Source organism: Hippopotamus amphibius, chromosome 7, assembly GCF_030028045.1.
Source record: "Hippopotamus amphibius kiboko isolate mHipAmp2 chromosome 7, mHipAmp2.hap2, whole genome shotgun sequence".
Taxonomy (NCBI): Eukaryota; Metazoa; Chordata; class Mammalia; order Artiodactyla; family Hippopotamidae; genus Hippopotamus; species Hippopotamus amphibius.
In genome coordinates this window covers 72,786,898-72,803,635 of record NC_080192.1, presented here as the reverse complement: position 1 = coordinate 72,803,635, position 16,738 = coordinate 72,786,898, and the positions used below count along the sequence as shown (strand labels likewise).

General features: G+C 43.2%; 1 protein-coding gene across 3 annotated transcripts in view; it reads left to right on the top strand.

Moving 5' to 3' along the window:
* The window catches only part of TMEM87B (transmembrane protein 87B), a 53,206-nt gene that overhangs the window by 1,494 nt on the left and 34,974 nt on the right, over positions 1–16,738 (top strand). For all 3 annotated transcript variants that reach the window (XM_057740944.1, XM_057740942.1, XM_057740943.1), the window contains 7 exons: positions 2,801–2,861; positions 6,308–6,399; positions 8,121–8,255; positions 9,231–9,284; positions 11,697–11,787; positions 13,987–14,048; positions 14,323–14,506. In XM_057740944.1, coding sequence (XP_057596927.1) covers positions 2,801–2,861; positions 6,308–6,399; positions 8,121–8,255; positions 9,231–9,284; positions 11,697–11,787; positions 13,987–14,048; positions 14,323–14,506 — 679 coding nt within the window. The remainder of the gene's footprint in view (positions 1–2,800; positions 2,862–6,307; positions 6,400–8,120; positions 8,256–9,230; positions 9,285–11,696; positions 11,788–13,986; positions 14,049–14,322; positions 14,507–16,738) is intronic.

The following is a 16,738-nucleotide window of genomic DNA, read 5'->3' as shown; positions in this document are numbered from 1 at the left end:
TAAACTAAGTCAGAATAAATTGGAAGTGAATTGGCTGTGTACAGACTGCTTGACCATATCTATAAAGATCTTTGCCAAGTACACTTTGGAGATTCCAAAGGCTGTGGGGAGAAAATGACTTTGTTTCCTGCGTGAGGAAGAAAAGTTTTTCTTTGGGTCCCATGTAATCTTTAGTCCTGTGTGATTCAGGACTAAAATAAAGCTTGTTGCAGAGAGTAGGCTGATTTTTTTTTCCCCATTTCAAGTTGTCAAAACTTGTTCTTCAGAACAGGAAAGGAAAGTGGAGTTTTCTTTCATTTGTCCTGTAAATCTATCAAGAAATGGTTCTTTTTTTAAAATTAAAAAAAATATATTCATTTATTTTATTTGGCTGTGTCAGGTCTTAGTTGTGGTATGCAGGATCTTTGTTGCGGCATGTGGGATCTTCAGTTGTGGCGTGCAGGAGCTTTAGCTGAGGCATGAGAACTCTTAGTTGTGGCATGCATGTGGGATCTAGTTCCCTGACTAAGGATCAAACCCGGGCCCCCTGCATTGGGAGCGTGGAGCCTTAGCCACGGGACCACTAGGGAAGTCCCAAGAAATGATTCTTTTGATTGTAAAGGTCCGCAGTTTGAGTGCCTACCATGTGTCACATACTACACTGGCCATTGCTGTTGCAATGGTGAATTTTAGACACAGCCCCCTCTCTCAAGAAGCTCACACAATGGTAGGGACAGCAGATTCATGGGTAGTAGTTACATATATGCTAACGTGGTTGTAATATACTAGAGCACTGAGAGAGTCACCTAATCCCACTTTCTGGAGTTGGTGCCTGGCTGGGTCTGAAAAGATGAGTAGATGTTACCTTGGTAAAGACAGAGGGGATTAGAGCAGCAGCCGTGTGGTAAATAACTCTGGTGTTCCTGCTGATTGAAGGCAGGAGTCTTAGTTGGCACTTGGGCCACCATAAGCCTTCCATGCCTGAGCTTGGCCTTGAGCCTGAGACGAGGGGTCTCAAACTCCAGGACCCATGGAGCTGAGGCAAGTCGTTATCACTGAACTAGGTTCGGGACTGGAGGGGCTGGTGGGGAATGTGGTGAACTGCAGGTGTCGTGCCCCTGCTGTAGAGGGCAGCTGCCGTTCTGTTCCAGCTGGTGGATGCTACAGGGCCGTCTAGGCACCGAATTGCCAGGTCTCCTTTTTTTTTTTAAAGTGAAGTCAGAATCCATATTTTTATTATGTCAACTAATTCAAAAAAAAATTTAAAAGGCCCCTTGTGGGCCCAACACACCCTGTTTATAGGTTGGGTTAGCTCTGCCTGGCCACCACTAGCAGCTCTGGGGTGTGAATGAAGGAGAGCCACTGAAGGGTTTTAGACAAACTTGCTAATCACTGTGGCTGCTATTGAAGGATGAATTACAGGCTCCTGTCCGGAGGCAGAGGTGCCAGTTATTGCAGAAGTGTAGGCCGGAGTTAGGGCAGTGGCGGCAGGAATGGAGACAAAGAGCTAAATCTGGGAAACGCCTGTAAGATAAAGTAGGCACTCCATGGAGATGGGGTGACGGAGGTGAGGGACCGGAAGGAGCCATGGCTTGAGTGACTGGGGATGGCATCGCCTACAACCTTGGTGGGCAGCGCAGGGAGAGCTGGTGAGGAGCAGAGGGGGAGGCGTCTGGTTTATGGCAGGTGAGTGTGGACTGTCAGTTGGACATCCCAGTGGACGTAACCTTTATGTGATTGGGTATGTGGATGCGCAGCTCAGAGGAGGGGTCTGGGCTGGGGGTTTCATTGATGCTGAAACTGTTGAAGAGGGAGAAGAGGTTATCAAGAAAGAGTTGCTTGTCATACCAGTGTTTTTAATTCCTTACCACTTGTTTGGTGAATGTGATCCCTTCTCATAGGATTTTTATTCTTGGTAAGCTCAGACGTTAAATAACTAACCAGTATAAGATTTCATTTTGGTTGTAGTAAGGGTTGTGAGGAATGGGTCTTATAGACCATGGGAGGCCTGGCCTGGTTTGGGCCCCAGTGGAAGACACCCTGAGGAGGGGATTTTTGAACTGGGCTTTCAGGGGTGAGAAGGAAATAAAGAGAGCGACAAGGAGGGGATTTCAAGTAAGTTTTCAGGTTGACCACTAAGGTCCTGAGGGCAGGAACGAGTATCATGTTTTTGAGGACCTGACAGAAAGGCACAGGAGAGGTGGGCAACCCTTGGTTATGCGGGGCCCTGTGAGCGGCAGTGAGAGTTGGTCTCTTGTAAAGAGACAGCGGTGAACCGTAACTTAGGGAGAGCGCTGGTTGTTTTATCAAAAGTGCCCTTATGTTGCTACCAAGAGAGCAGCTGCAGATGCACAGACAGGGTCTCTGTCCAAGCAGCAGTAATCGTACAGTGGCAGCAGCCCTCACCCCTTGTTTGTTGCTGGCCCCTGGCTGCGATGCTAGACTCAGGAGCCTTCTGGAGACTCACATTCACTGCAGGGAGTAGATTACATGGGGCAAGTTTCTAAGCCGGTGAGTGATGGGATCAGATTTACATGTTTAATGAGGACTTCCTGCCCCGGTGGAGCTGTGGGGCATGTGGGATCTTAGTTCCCAGACCAGGGATTGAACCTGTGCCCCCTGCAGTGGACGCACGAGGTCTTAACCGCAGGACTGCCAGGAAAGTCCCAGATTTACGTTTTTAATAAATAATCACTCTAGTCATAGGGAGGAGTTAAAGGATTAGAACTATATATTTTCCAGGATAAAACCATACTCTTAAACAGTAGAGAGAAATTTTTTTTAACAAGAGCTTTCTGTATTTCTTTGTTTTTCATTATAGAAATCAGGACCTTTGATATTTAGGAAAACTATGTTTAATTCTACTGAGATCAAGTTTTCCGGTAAGTATAATAAACTACTATAATAGTAAAATAACAATAAATTATAAATGAGCAACATGTAATATAAACTAATACATTAATTGAATATAAACTAACATAACACATTGTAATATTATATATTTTAAACTAGGCAAATGTTTTTCAGTGATTCTAACATTGTCAGGGTTTCTTTTGTTCCAGTCAAGTCATAGTTATTTTCAAGAATGAGTTTTTCTGGTCCTGTCTCAGAAAATGTACTATGAATCATTCTTTAAAAATTTTAGTTAAAGCCTAATAAAGTAGTCTTCAGCAAAAAAGTATTTGGCCTCTGTAAAATTTGACTCTGAATCCCTTTTAATACTCAGTAAATTCTTTTTATGGATATGTGAAATGCCATGATTGTGATGAAACTTTTGTGCTTCTGAAAATTTTCTAAGTATACACATGACCATAGTATGAAATAAAAATTATTAGACACTAACATTTTCATTAGGATTTTAGAGCTTATGAAAGTGAAAATATTTGCTCAGGACTGTGTTGTCTATGTAAATACTGGTGTGCCGTGACTACCAAGTCATAGAGCTTGAGGTTTGCAGTATTTTTAATGGGCTTACATTGGACCATATTTACTGTGCTCTAACCTCTCTTAGTGTTTGCAGTAATTTGACCAGGTCACTTGGTTGCCAGAGTTAAAGTTTGGGGTAAGGAGTAGTTTTTTTGTTGGGTGGAGCAAATAGGCTTCATGGAATCCACAGCCATGACCCTTTTTCTCTCTCACACCATCCTCTGGTCATTTGTTGGGGAATTCTGCCATGTGGGTCTTTGCTGATGGAAGTAGGCCAGCCATCAGCTAGGAGGCAAAGGCGATTCAAAGCAGCTCCATGATATCAGAGATCATCAGTGGTGATAAGAGCTTGGTAAGAGGAAATTGAAGCCCAAGGTGGGTGAGGACAAAATTTTGGCATCTCAATGCTTTAATAAATTCATGTCTCACTGTCTAGACAAGATTTAAAACACTGGTGCAGAGAAAAAAATTATGTGGGGGAGTAAAAAGTTATATGGACCAGTGAAACACAGAATTTGATTTTTTTAAAAATCAGTACGTAATGTCTGAGATCAGCCTAAAAGTAGATCACAGTTTAGTATTAACATATCTAAAGAAAGAAAAGTGAGGCAGCAGAAGGGAGTTAGGAACAAAAGCATCAAAAACATGAGGGTTTAGTCAGGTAAAAGCTGGCAGTGTCCCAGCATTGATGGGAGACAGGTCATTCTTTAACTATGACCATCGCTCTAACATTGTGGCTGGTGGGGGTGGATGCGGCACCCATCTGAGCCTCCTTGTTCTGCTGCCAAATTCACCAAGCAGCCTTCTTATCACAGTGGATGTCCAGGAAGGTGTGCTGAAGAGAGAGACTTAGTTGATCATTACACATCTGCTTTATAGTTACTGCTTATTTTAAGTGAGTAATTGGGCATTCTGGTTTATACATCTACATCCATGGTGTGAAAGATGAAACTGACTCTCTGAGTTCTCACAGAACCAAATTTTAGTGCCTACAAAGTTAAGCATTGGTCCCTTGGGTATGTGTCCACGCTGTTTGGTGGATCAAATGTCTGGCTTTCCCTTAGATGACCCCTCTTAGCCACCCCATTCGAGAAGTGGTCATGTGGAGCTGTTGAAAATCTCTCAATATAATTCACCATATTCACAGAATAAAAGAAATACATCATATAATCATCTCAATATATACAAAAAAGCATTTGAAAAAAATCAGCAACCATTCCTGATGAAAACTCAGAAAGCTAGAAATAGAAGGCAATGTCCTCAACCTGATAAAGGGCCTCTGTGATAAATCTGTAAGTTAACATTATACTGGCAGTTCTCCCCAGATTGACCTATAAATATAATTAATGCTGATCAAAATCCAAGCAGACTTACATAGAAACTGATTAGCTGTTTCTGGAACTTATATGCAAACACAGAGGGCCTAGAATAGCCAAAACCATTTTAAAAAAGAACAAAGTTGGAGGGTTTTTACTCTCTGATTTCAGAACTTAACATGAAGCTACGGTAATCCTAGCACTGGGGAACTGTCCTAAGGATAGACACATAGAACAGTGAAACAGACTACAGGACCCAGAAATAAACCCACAAATGTAAGGTCAGTTGATTTGCAACAAAGGTGCTGAGACTATTCATTAGAGAAAGGATAGTCTTTTCAACAAATGGTGCTGGAACAACTAGGTATCCACACTGGAAAATATCTCAATTCTTAGCTTGGATCCTGGACTGAGACACTCTCCTCACCTCCCTGTCCTCCCCCGCTGAGGCTCCACTTACACATATGTTAGACTGCTTGGTAATTGTCTCACAGGTCACTGAGGCCCCATAATTTCTTTTCAGTCCTTTTCTCTCTTTGCTTCACTTGGATATTTAATAGCTGTTTTCACATTCTTGCCTGCTAATTCTGTCATCTCTGTCGTTTCCATCACTGTTGTCAAATGGACTGATCCATATCATAATTAGGAGTCAGCGTTTCCCTCTCTGTATAGCTAGTGTTTTTGTTTGGCTAGTGGATATTGTGAATTTCACATTCTTGAGTACTAGAATGCTGAATTCCTTTAACAGCTTTGTTCTGGCAGACAGTTAAGTTTCTTTTGGGTCTGTTCATCCCTTTCCATTTTTGTTTTTAATTTCTTTTAGGGTGGATGAGGAGCAGCCTTTATTCTAGGACTAACTTAGCACCACTTCTAAGGTGCAACTCTTCTGCATCTCTCCCAAATGCTGGGTGTGTTTTTTTGTTTGTTTGTTTTAAAGCTCATTATTGGAGTGTAATTGCTTTACACTGTTTTGCCAGTTTTTGCTGTACAACAAAGTGAATCCGCATATATCCCCATAACCCCTCCCTCCCACGACTCCTTCCCACCCTCCCTGTCTCACCCCTCTAATCACTGATCATGGAGTTGATCTCCCTGTGTTATGCAGCAGCCTCCCACTAGCTATCTGTTTTACATTTGGTAGTGTATATATGTCAGTGCTGCTCTCACTACGTCACTGGGTGTGTTTAATGAGGCGTCTGTGCTCTGGCTAGTGCAAACTCAAACAGTTCCCAGCCCCACGCGAACTCTGAAAATTGTTCAGCTTCTTCCTACGCATGCGCAGGCTGTTATGCAGCCAAAGACCAAGGCTCTCTCTGCAGATTTCATTGACTCTTTCTCTGTGTAGCTCCCACCTCTTGGGTACTCTGCCCCAGAAACTCTACCAGCCTCAGCCTTGGTTAACCGTAATAATTTAATTTCATGAATTTATCTGTCTCATTTTGCAGTGACTTTTTGGAGAAATTAGGTAATATTTTATTCGTTGTTTCCTTAAAGCAGTCTATTTTAAATTGCATTCTTGAAACCTTAAGTTTATATTGGAGTATATATATTATGATTGTAAAATGAGACTTTATTTTTCTAAACAGTGAAGTCATTCAGTTGTTCCGGGCCTGTGAAGTTTACCATAGTGTGGCTTTTAGAACATCATACCTGTAGCAATGAATATTCTGAGCTGGAAGTAAGTAAAACACAAATTTTAAATGTGTCTAAAGCTATGAAGGAAAAATTAGGAGTTTAAAGATTTATTAGCTCGTCAAGGGAGGAGGCCAGAAATAGAGAAGTGCCACAGATTTGGGGATTTAGGTAAGAAATGCTTTAATTATATCAAAGTATATGCTTTCTGAGAATACAAATCTTTTAGTTTCCTTGTATCTTATGAAACATGTTAGTAAATATTTTAAATCGGAGTCATGGGAACCATTGATAAAGGGACCATAGGTCACACACAGATGAAAACCAACTTAATTTAAAAAAGAAATGTGCAAGTTTCACTTCATTCAAAAAGTTAGTAATAGGGAACCTAGAACTTCAGTGAGGATTTAGTGAGTATAAGTAGACTTCAGAAGGAGGTGAGGAGGGAAAAGGAGGGGAAGAGCGAGAGGAGGAAAAAAAAAGACCGGTTTAGGTCAGTGTGTATTTCCTAAGAACAAACATACTCACTTAGATACAGTGATCAGATTTAGGAGATTTAACATTGATACAATACTAATTGATATAGTAGCTAATAAACCGTATTCACATTTTGACGGTGTCCCAACAGCATCCTTTTTAGCAGCTTTTTTTTTTTTTTCTTTTTTTCTTTTTCTGGTACAGGGTCACATTGTGTTTCTGCAGGTTTTTGGGAGGCGGGGAGGGGGATAGTGGTGTTGAGGGTGGTTCATGACGTGACATTGATATATTTGAGGTATACAAGCCATTTATTTTTACAAAACATCCCTCAATCTGAGTATTTCTCACATTTCCTCATGATTAAATTCAGGTTATATTTTTGGCAGGCATACCAGAAAATGTACTCTTTTGTCTCATGTTTGGTGATGTTAACTTTCATCAGTTAAGAAAGTTTCTGCCAGGTCCTCCACTGTAAATCTACTACTTTTCTCTTTGTTGTTAACAATACTTTGTAACAAATACTTTTGTATTTATGTGTAAATATTCTATTTTTTCGTCAGTCCTTGTTTTAACATTCTTTGATTCTTGCCTGAATCAAAGCACAGTTATTACTGTGATAATTGGTAAACAATGATTTTCTAATTCCATGTTTTCTTCCACGTTTATTAGCATTCGACTATGAGGATATACTCTCTCTTTTCCTCTGCCTTATCTATCAGTCAGTCAGTCAGTCAGTCAATTATCCATGTGGACTCATTGATTTTTACTTTCTTGGGTGGGTTACAAACTGGAGAGCAGGGGCCACTCCTCATTGCGGTGCGTGGGCCTCCCACTGCGGTGGCCTCTCCCATTTCGGAGCACAGGCTCCAGGCACTCAGACTTCAGTAGCTGTGGCACGTGGGCTCAATAGTTGTGGCGCACAGGCTTAGTTGCTCCGTGGCATGTGGGATCTTCCCAGTCCAGGGATCGAACCTGTGTCCCCTGCATCGGCAGGCGGACTCTGAACCACTGCGCCACCAGGAAAGCCCCTCTATTGCTTTTTAATGTATTTTGCTCAGATTGTCCCATATTTGGCCAGTAGAAGCCTCTTAACCTTTTCTTGATGCCTGGGAGCTGCCACCAGGCTCAGGGTTTTATTCATCCATCCAGGAGCCTGGAACCTCGTTGTTTGTTGATGTCTAAATGAGGGTTTCCTCTGCACTCAGTTGGGTTTGCCATCTTTGCTTTATGTTACTATTATTTAGGTATTAAGTGGAACTAAATTATGACACAGAATCTTACCTTGCATAGGAGCTGTCACAGAAACACGAACTTAGTGTCAGTGAAGACTTCTGTGGTCATCATTTCAAGAACAGCGAATGTTGGACAACGAAAAATGAAAACTTAGATTGCAACAGTGATTTACAGGTGTTTCCCTCATTGAATGTGAGTATCTGTCTTGCCATGTTGAAATAGAATTGATTTTTCTCCCAGTGAATGTAAGTATCCACTTAACTTCTGTTTTATCAGTATTTTGATAAAGAAAGGTGCTTAATTTGTCAGTTTTTAGGTTTAGTTCTTTTGTGTGTGTGTGGCAAAACCTAATAAGTGAGATGTGGGCACCATTGTTCCATTTCTTTGTACCTGTTCCAGCAGCATCCTTGAAAGAGGATCCTTTTATCATCCTTTCATGACCTGCTGTCATTCCATCCCTCGTGTCTCTCTTCTGCCCACCCCAGTCAGGCCTTTGCCCCCACCATCCCATCAGAACAGCTCTAGTCAAGGTCACCAGTGATCTCATGTCGTTAGATCCCTGGGTCTGTGACTTCTCCTGAAAGTCTGTCGGTGTACTTGACTTACCAGTATTTAACACCCTTGAACACTCTCCTTTGTGCACTTCCTCCTCCTGCCCTAGAAGATTAGATTCTAAAATGTTAATAGCAGTCATCTCTGGGTAGTGATGCTGTGGGTCATTTTAACTGATTTTTTTGTGCTGTAAGTTCTGAAAGGAAAATGACTTCAATAAGAATTTTAAAGGGTTGTTGTAAAAATTTGTGTTGAGCTATAATAAGTATACATACAGCAAAGCTCGCATATCAGAAACGAAGGGCTTGATGAATGTTCACAGCCCGAACCCACGCGTGCAGACCCAGATCAAGTACAGGGCATTTGAGCACCTTCCGCTCCCTTTGAGTTCCTGCTACCCTCCCCACCAGTGGTAACCACTGCCCCGCTTAAGGGGGAAATTGTCCAAAAGTAGGATTTTGTTACCCATGGTTGGGATACAGTGAGATTTGTTCTCTGGTATTCAGCTTTAATCTTTACTTTTCTCATAGGACATTTTTTTTTTTTAATTGTGGAAACTATTTTTCCTTATGGAAATGCAGCAATATAAAATGGCATTATTTTATTTTTTTCCAGAATAAAGAACTGATAACAAATACTGGAAATGTTTCAAACCAGGAAGGGTCAACGGTGAGTCATTTCATTTGCCTTTAAATCAAATATGTACCAGTTAGAGTAAGACTAAGCAGAATCTGCTGATGGACTCAGATGCTCTGAGAGTGATCTAAAGTAGGGTCAGTAGAATTAGGAAAGAAAAAAGAAGCGTTATTTAAAACAGTATATCTTCTTACATCTGTCTGTGTGAATTTTGTACATACTTGGTTCTGTCTTTGTTTAAAAATCTCTTTAGGGGCTTCCTAGGTGGCGCAGTGGTTAAGAATCCGCCTGCCAATGCAGAGGTCATGGGTTCTATCCCAGCTCCAGGAAGATCCCACATGCCGCGGAGCAACTAAGCCCGTGTGCCACAAAAAAAATAAATAAATAAAAATCTCTTTAAAGTTGTAAATTAAGGGTAGCTGCTTTGTAGTCTTCCTTTATTTTTTTTTTCCAATTTAACAGGTGTTTATTATATTTCTGACATAGATAAATTTTAATTTTTATGAAATCAAATTTTTTAAATTTATTTATTTATTTATTTTATTTAATTTCTGGCTGCGTTGGGTCTTCGTTGCTGCACATGGGCTTCTCTTGTTGTGGAGCACGGGCCCTAGGCGCATGGGCTTCAATAGTTGCGGCACATGGGCTCAACGGTTGTGGCTCACAGGCTCTAGAGCACAGGCGCAACAGACAGTTGTGGCGCACGGGCTTAGCTGCTCCGTGGCATGCGGGATCTTCCCAGGGCAGGGCTCGAACCCATGTCCCCAGCATTGGCAGGCAGATTCTTTACCACTGCGCCACCTAGGAAGTCCTCTGGTGACCACGTCTAGGGCACAGCCACTTCCTGTTGCTCCTCCTCCAATGACAAGTACATCGAATTCAGATGTGTTTTTCAAAGTCAGTATCTGAGCTTCTCTGGAAGGAGGCTCCCTGTTAACAGGTTCTGAAACATAGTCCGCTGCTTCAACAAAGGCCAGGTTCACTTGCTTCCTTCTGTAATGAGCAAACTGAGAAAGGCCTAGAACAGTTGCAAGAGCACCTCCTCCAACAAGAATAGCCCCTTTCACTGCCTTTTGAAATACCATTTCTTAGCCTGGTTTCCCGTTACTCGCCCCGGAGTCTGGCTTCCCCTACTCGGCAGACGTGCTTCCCTGGGCCTGGAAACGCGCCTGCGAGGCGGGCGGACCCCTGGCACCCCACTGTCAGAGGCCACAGCCCTCGCCCAGGCTCCCCCCACGCGCTCTGGAGGCACGCCCAGCCTCCTGACCCCAGCCTGAATGTCAGTGAGAAGACCAGTCTTCCTTTATTTTAAAAAATAAAGTTCCACTGTCGAAGCCTGAGACAGCACAGCAATGGGCTGGTCTATATCGTCATTAAGGAAGTAAAGGAATAGATAGAAACCATGAGGTAGCACGATGGGGAGGGGACATTTGGAACTGGAGGGAATTACTCAAAGTCAGGAGACCGAGAGGTTAAGAAGGTTACAAGCAGTTGAATGTAGGGACCGCAAGCAGATTCAGGAGAGCTCGATGTTTGCTTTTAGACTGGGACCTTTCCGCTTTTATACGGTTTTCTTCAGCCATCTTACAGAGTAGTCTGATAGTGGAAAGGCATTCACTCTGCAGTGGCTGGGCCAACTCTTTGCTTTGTGCAAACTGCTTCACAGGTGGAGGAGTAGGAAATGAGAGGGAAGGATAGGAAATACTCAGGAAGAAGTGTGATAAATTTGGTCCAGCTACGTGGGGGCGGGCACTGGCGGGTTCACAGGCAGTCCCAGTGGGCAGTTTCAGGCCTCAGTGGGCCTGTCAGCAACAGAGCACCTTAAGGAATTTAAGTACTTTAGCCTGTGTACTGAATCCGAGTCATTTCCAACAATGTTATCTGACATCTTTCCCCACCCCTGTTCAATTTTAAAAAACACACATTTAAAAACTGAATACTTGGGACTTCCCTTGTGGTCCAGCGGTTAAGACTCTGTGCTTCCAGTGCAGGGGATGCATGTCCCTGGTCAGGAAACTAAGATCCCACGTGCCGTGGGGCGTGGCCAAAAAAATAAACAAACAGTGAATGCTTGATGATACTAGGATATTAGAAAAACTATTTGAAAGGTAATATTAAATAAAACAGAATGGTAACATTGGGGGGAAACTTGTAGAAATGTAAAAAGTAGAAAACATTGGTGAGTGGAAAGAGTTTTTTCCTCCTCCATCCCTTTGGGTCTGGGAGGATGGTAGTAAAAAAAAAAAAAACAAACAAACAGAGGAAATCCTTCCACTACCTGCCGTCCTTCCACAGCCCACCACTCCTTTTGTCTGTGTGTTTTTCTTTTAAAGTAACCCAATTCAATTCTTAAAAGTTGTTTTAAAATGTAGTGAACAATTGTTTATCTATATCTTATATAGCAATTTACAAAAATAACATAAAGGATTTTTTTTTCTGTTTCAGGATGTTGTAGCCAAAACACAGAGAGATGGGTTTCATATCTTTATTGTTTCCGTTAAAACAGAAAAAACAGATGCAAGCTGGAATTTGAATGGTATAGTTAAACAGTATGCATGTTTTATTGTCTGCTTTTACTGTATTCTGTATTTTTATCATTAAACCAAATCTATATTCTCTGTTAAAACACATTATTCAAAAATTTGAATTTCTGTTCGTCACAAAAATGAATAGTCTGTTTATTTGGAGGACTTAAAACTTTATGCTTATCTTAACTCTGTTTCCTTTTTTAATGGAATAGTGATTTAAAATTAATTCAAGATTAACTTTGGGACGTCCCTGGCAGTCCAGTGGTTGGAACTCTGCCTTCACTGCCAAGGGCCCAGGTTCGATCCGTGGTTGGGGAACTAGGATCCCACAAGCCGCACAGTGTGGGCAAGAAAAAAATAAATAAAATACAATAAATAAAAGGGTAAATTTTAAAAAACAGATAAATTTTAAAAGTTTGAAACTTCATAGAGGGATACAAAATTCTCCATCCCTCCAGATTAAAACAAAAAAAGTTTTTAACACACAGAAATGGGTAGGAAACACCTTAATCGTACTTGAAGTGGATTGTATTCTGTTCCTTGAAAATGACCATCATCATGGGTTTAAAATGTTCTTTAAAAAGTTAAAAAAAAATCTGTTTGTAAACTAGGAGTAGAAGTAGCATGTCTGGCAACTATGGCTCCTGTGGTCCGTGAGCTCCCCTGCCTGCCTGTAAGGTAGATGCTCTTTGCCTCGTGAAGCTGTAGTTCCTGGTGCCCAGTAGAGAGCGGCCTCACACTAAGCGGTTTTCAAAGGAGCGAATGTGTTCACGGGTCCTGAGATTGCTTTGGTGGTCGTTTTCTAGACTGGCCATCTGCTGGGCTGACAGTAGCCAAACAGCACGTGAGGATCCTGGGGACTTGAGGACTGGTCTGATTCACCCACTGGGACACAGAAGTGAAGCCAGGCTCTGTCTCTGAGGGGCACCCAGTCCCAAGAGGAGGGAGAAAGCGATGAGGGGAGACAGGCAAGGCTGCAGAGGAGGCCCGGAGCTGGTCTTCCACGGGGTGGGGGGCTGCTCTGGAGAGTGTGAAGCAGGGCTTCCTCCCGGAAGTGCTGTAATGGGTCAGACCCGGCCACGCGGGCAGCAGGTGCCTCGGTGCCATCCTGCTCCCCAGCCTTGTGCCCCCTTTCTTCCCAGGTGTGCCGTCTTTTCCTCTGACACCGGCAGGCAGTTTTAAGCTCTGGCTGGTTAGTAACTGGCGTCGTTGCTGAGCCCTGCAAGTCTTGCACTGTATTCGGCACTCTGGTTGTTATTGCTCTTGGACAATGACCCAAACTAAATTCTGGAGTTCAGTTATCTAGCTAACTAGCTAGCTAGCTAGCTGCCCTGGGTCTTAGTTGCCACAGGTGGGATCTTTGTTGTGGCATGTGGGATCTTACTTGTGTCATGCGGAATCTGGTTCCCTGACCAGGGATGGAACCCGGGCTCCCTGCATTGGGAACACAAGAGTCTTAACCACTGGAGCACCAAGGAGGTCCCTCGGGTTCAATAGTTTATCCAAGTTACATTAAGGAAGACAAAGTCCTCAGCGAGGTCAGGGACTCAGCCAGGGCCAATCTTGGGCCAGGACTACTTTGCTGTCTGCATATGATCTGACTGGGCCCACATTTTATTTTATTTTATTTTTTTAATAAATTTATTTATTTGTTTTATTTATTTATTGGCTGTGTTGGGTCTTTGTTGCTGCACACGGGCTTTCTCTAGTTGCTGCGAATGGGGGCTACTCTTCATTGTGGTGTGCAGGCTCCTCATTGTAGTGGCTTCTCTTGTTGTGGAGCACAGGCCCTAGGCGCGTGAGCTTCAATAGTTGCAGCACATGGGCTCAGTAGTTGTGGCTCATGGGCTCTAGAGCACAGGCTCAATAGTTGTGGCGCACGGGCTTTGTTGCTCCGTGGCATGTGGAATCTTCCCAGAGCAGGGCTTGAACCCATGTCCCCTGCATTGGCAGGCGGATTCTTACTCACTGCGCCACCTAGGAAGTCCAGGGGGCCCACATTTTATAACAGCGTATGTTACAACAGCATGTGTGTAAGTACATGAAGGTATCTTCATACGGTTACATAATCAAAGGTAAAAATTCAGCATTTGTTAACTTGTTTGTATTCTTGCAGTCTTAAAATGAGCTTACATTGAAAAACTTAAGAAATACTGATTGTTAATTTTAATGCCTTAATTTCTTTATCCCCACCCTGCCTTCACCAGTTTCCCTTTCTATGATGGGGCCTCATGGATTTATCTCTGCATCGGATTGGCCTCTGATGATTGTGAGTATCTCTCATCATTTTTTCCTTTTTTTTTTTCTCCCATCTTTTCCTTTTTTTTTAAACATGAGTTTTGCATTCTAATTGGAACATATAATCATTTTTAAGAGGTCAGTGGTGGTAGTCCTTAGTAGCTAACACTTTGACATACCCTCTGTGTCGTGGCACCAGGTGCCACGGTGACTGGAAAATAAAGGATTGCAAACTTGAATGTAGAAATGTCAATTTTCAAATGATCAAAAGGCTTAACTGACTAAAATTGCTTCTCTTCCCACAGTTCTACATGGTGATGTGTATCGTTTATATCTTATATGGTATACTCTGGCTGATGTGGTCTGCCTGCTATTGGAAAGATATATTAAGAATCCAGTTCTGGATTGCAGCTGTTATTTTCCTGGGAATGCTTGAAAAAGCAGTTTTTTATGCTGAATACCAAAACATCAACAGCACTGGGCTATCAAGTAAGTGGTGACTGTGTCCATGAATATGGTATGACCCGAGAGGCTCCTAGCATTTGTGAGCAAGGCTGTGGGGACACCCCCTACCCCCACCCCTTCGTAAAGGCATGTTATAGATGCCAAGAAGAGCATGTCAGAGTGGGACTCTGATCCAGGCTAGCATGTGTGTTGTCTTCATTTTCTGTTTTCTTCCTGCTGACTTTTCCTTACTTCCCTCCTGGGGAAAAAAAAAAATCCCCATTCGCTGAGGTTCGGCTACCAGTGACTGGCTCTAAACAACACAAAGTTCTGGACCAAGGATGTTAGGTATTGCAAATCCTTTTAACATTTTTCTGTTTTCTCCCCCACCCTCCTTCTTCTCCTTTCCCCTCCAAAAAAGAAAAGAAAATTTGGCCACAGGGAGTAGAATTAGTAGTGCCAGCATGGATGGCCCCCGCAGCCTTTTTGCAAAGAACTTCGCGTGACCATGGGAAGCACAGTCCCAGTTTACACAGTGGAGTGTGAGAGGCAGGCAGGGCATATAGTTGGGCATCCTCAGATGGGTGCCCCAGACATCTAGAAGATAAGAGTTCAAAAGGGCCAGAGAAGTAAATGTACAAGTAATTCCATCACCAAACCTTCAAAAGGGAGATAAGCTCAGAGGGATAGGAAGGCCCTCAGGAATGTGCATCTGAGTGGTCAGTTACAAGTGATCGTGGTACAGATTTTCAAAGGGTGTGGTTGTGTCTGTTCTTTATTTTAAAATGCTCTGGGAACAAAGAGGGTGAGTTTGGATACAGATGAGACAAATTTAGCATAATGTTGATAATTATGGAAGCTGAGTGATGGGTACATGGAAATTCATTATATTGCTTTCTCTGTGTTGGAGAATGTTTGTAATCTCCCCAAATAAAAAGCTTAAAAAGGCATGTACGAAACAGTAAAGAAAAGGCAAACATTCAGGGAGGCACGTTAGAGGTATCATTACTCTATGAGAAATTCTGGTGACGTGTGAGCGTGTGTATGTGTGCGTCCCCGCCCTAAACCAGATAGGGAAGGAAGGATGGAGCTGCTGCTGATGACTGGGGGTTAGCGTTCTTGCAGGTCAGAGAAGGCGGGTCAGCTCCTTTGGTGCCAGTGGTGGGGGTCTCTGTCTAGAGAGGGTAAAGGAAAGTGTGGCGTGAACTTGGATGAGGGGCAGCAAAAGCCTGAGATATGTGAAGAGAAGGAGACACCACCTGCCATCCTCAAGGCCTTCAGGCGCTCTGAGATGACACCAGAAGGGCTCGGAAGAGAACCCCCAGACTGCTGCCTTTGTCTTTGAGGAGTCCTGTGGAAAGGAGAGGCACCAGACGGGGCCTGGGCTGATGTTGTTTCTGATTTTCCCAAGTGTGAATTCTGCAACCCAGGCTGTCTTGCTTAGCATTGGTCCTGGGAGGATAGACTTTAGAAACATCACTTCAGGAATGGGAAGCAGTGAGTGTTAGGACGCAACCAAGGTACGCTAAGAATGGGTCGTATAAATTGACTTCTTTGTTTTGTGCTTCTAGATTGGCAGTTAGGCAAATGTTATAAACTTAGTATATCTGTACTTCTTCAAGGTATGGACAAGGTCTCTTGTGGTTTCTTGTGAAGAAGATGGAGAAATGTGAGCTGGGAATAATGATTAGGTGGATTCACCACTGGTTTCTGAATGTCTTTCTCCTCCCCATCCTCCCCCCCAGCACTCTCATCATCTCTTGGCTGGATTCCGGAATAGCCTCCTCGCCTACAGTCTATTCCTTTCCAAGCCATTAAGTAGAGCAATCTTGATAAAATAAAGCTGTCCACTTTGTTCCAAGGGTCAGCAAGCTTTTCCTGCAAAGTCCACGCAGTAGTTTTGGCTTTGCCGGCCATGTGGTCTCTGTTGCGACTTCTCAACTATTGCCATTGGAGCATGAAAACTGCCACAGAGAAACGGACATGGTTGTGTCCCAATAAAACTTTACTTACAGAATAGATGTAGGGCCAGATTTAGCCTGTGGGCTGTAGTTTACTAGTTCCTTTCTCACTCCCTTGTTTACTTTCACTGACTTCCCGCTGCCCTTAGCAACAAGTCCCAACTCGTGGCCTGGCCTACCCCCCCCAGGTGATTGCGGCCTGCCTCTGTCCCAGCCTCTTTTCTTGACCGCCCTCGATGCACGCTCCGCTGCAGACATGCCGAACTTTGACTTCTTGCAGCATGTTTTGCTTTCTCTTTTCTCCTCCTTGCCTCTG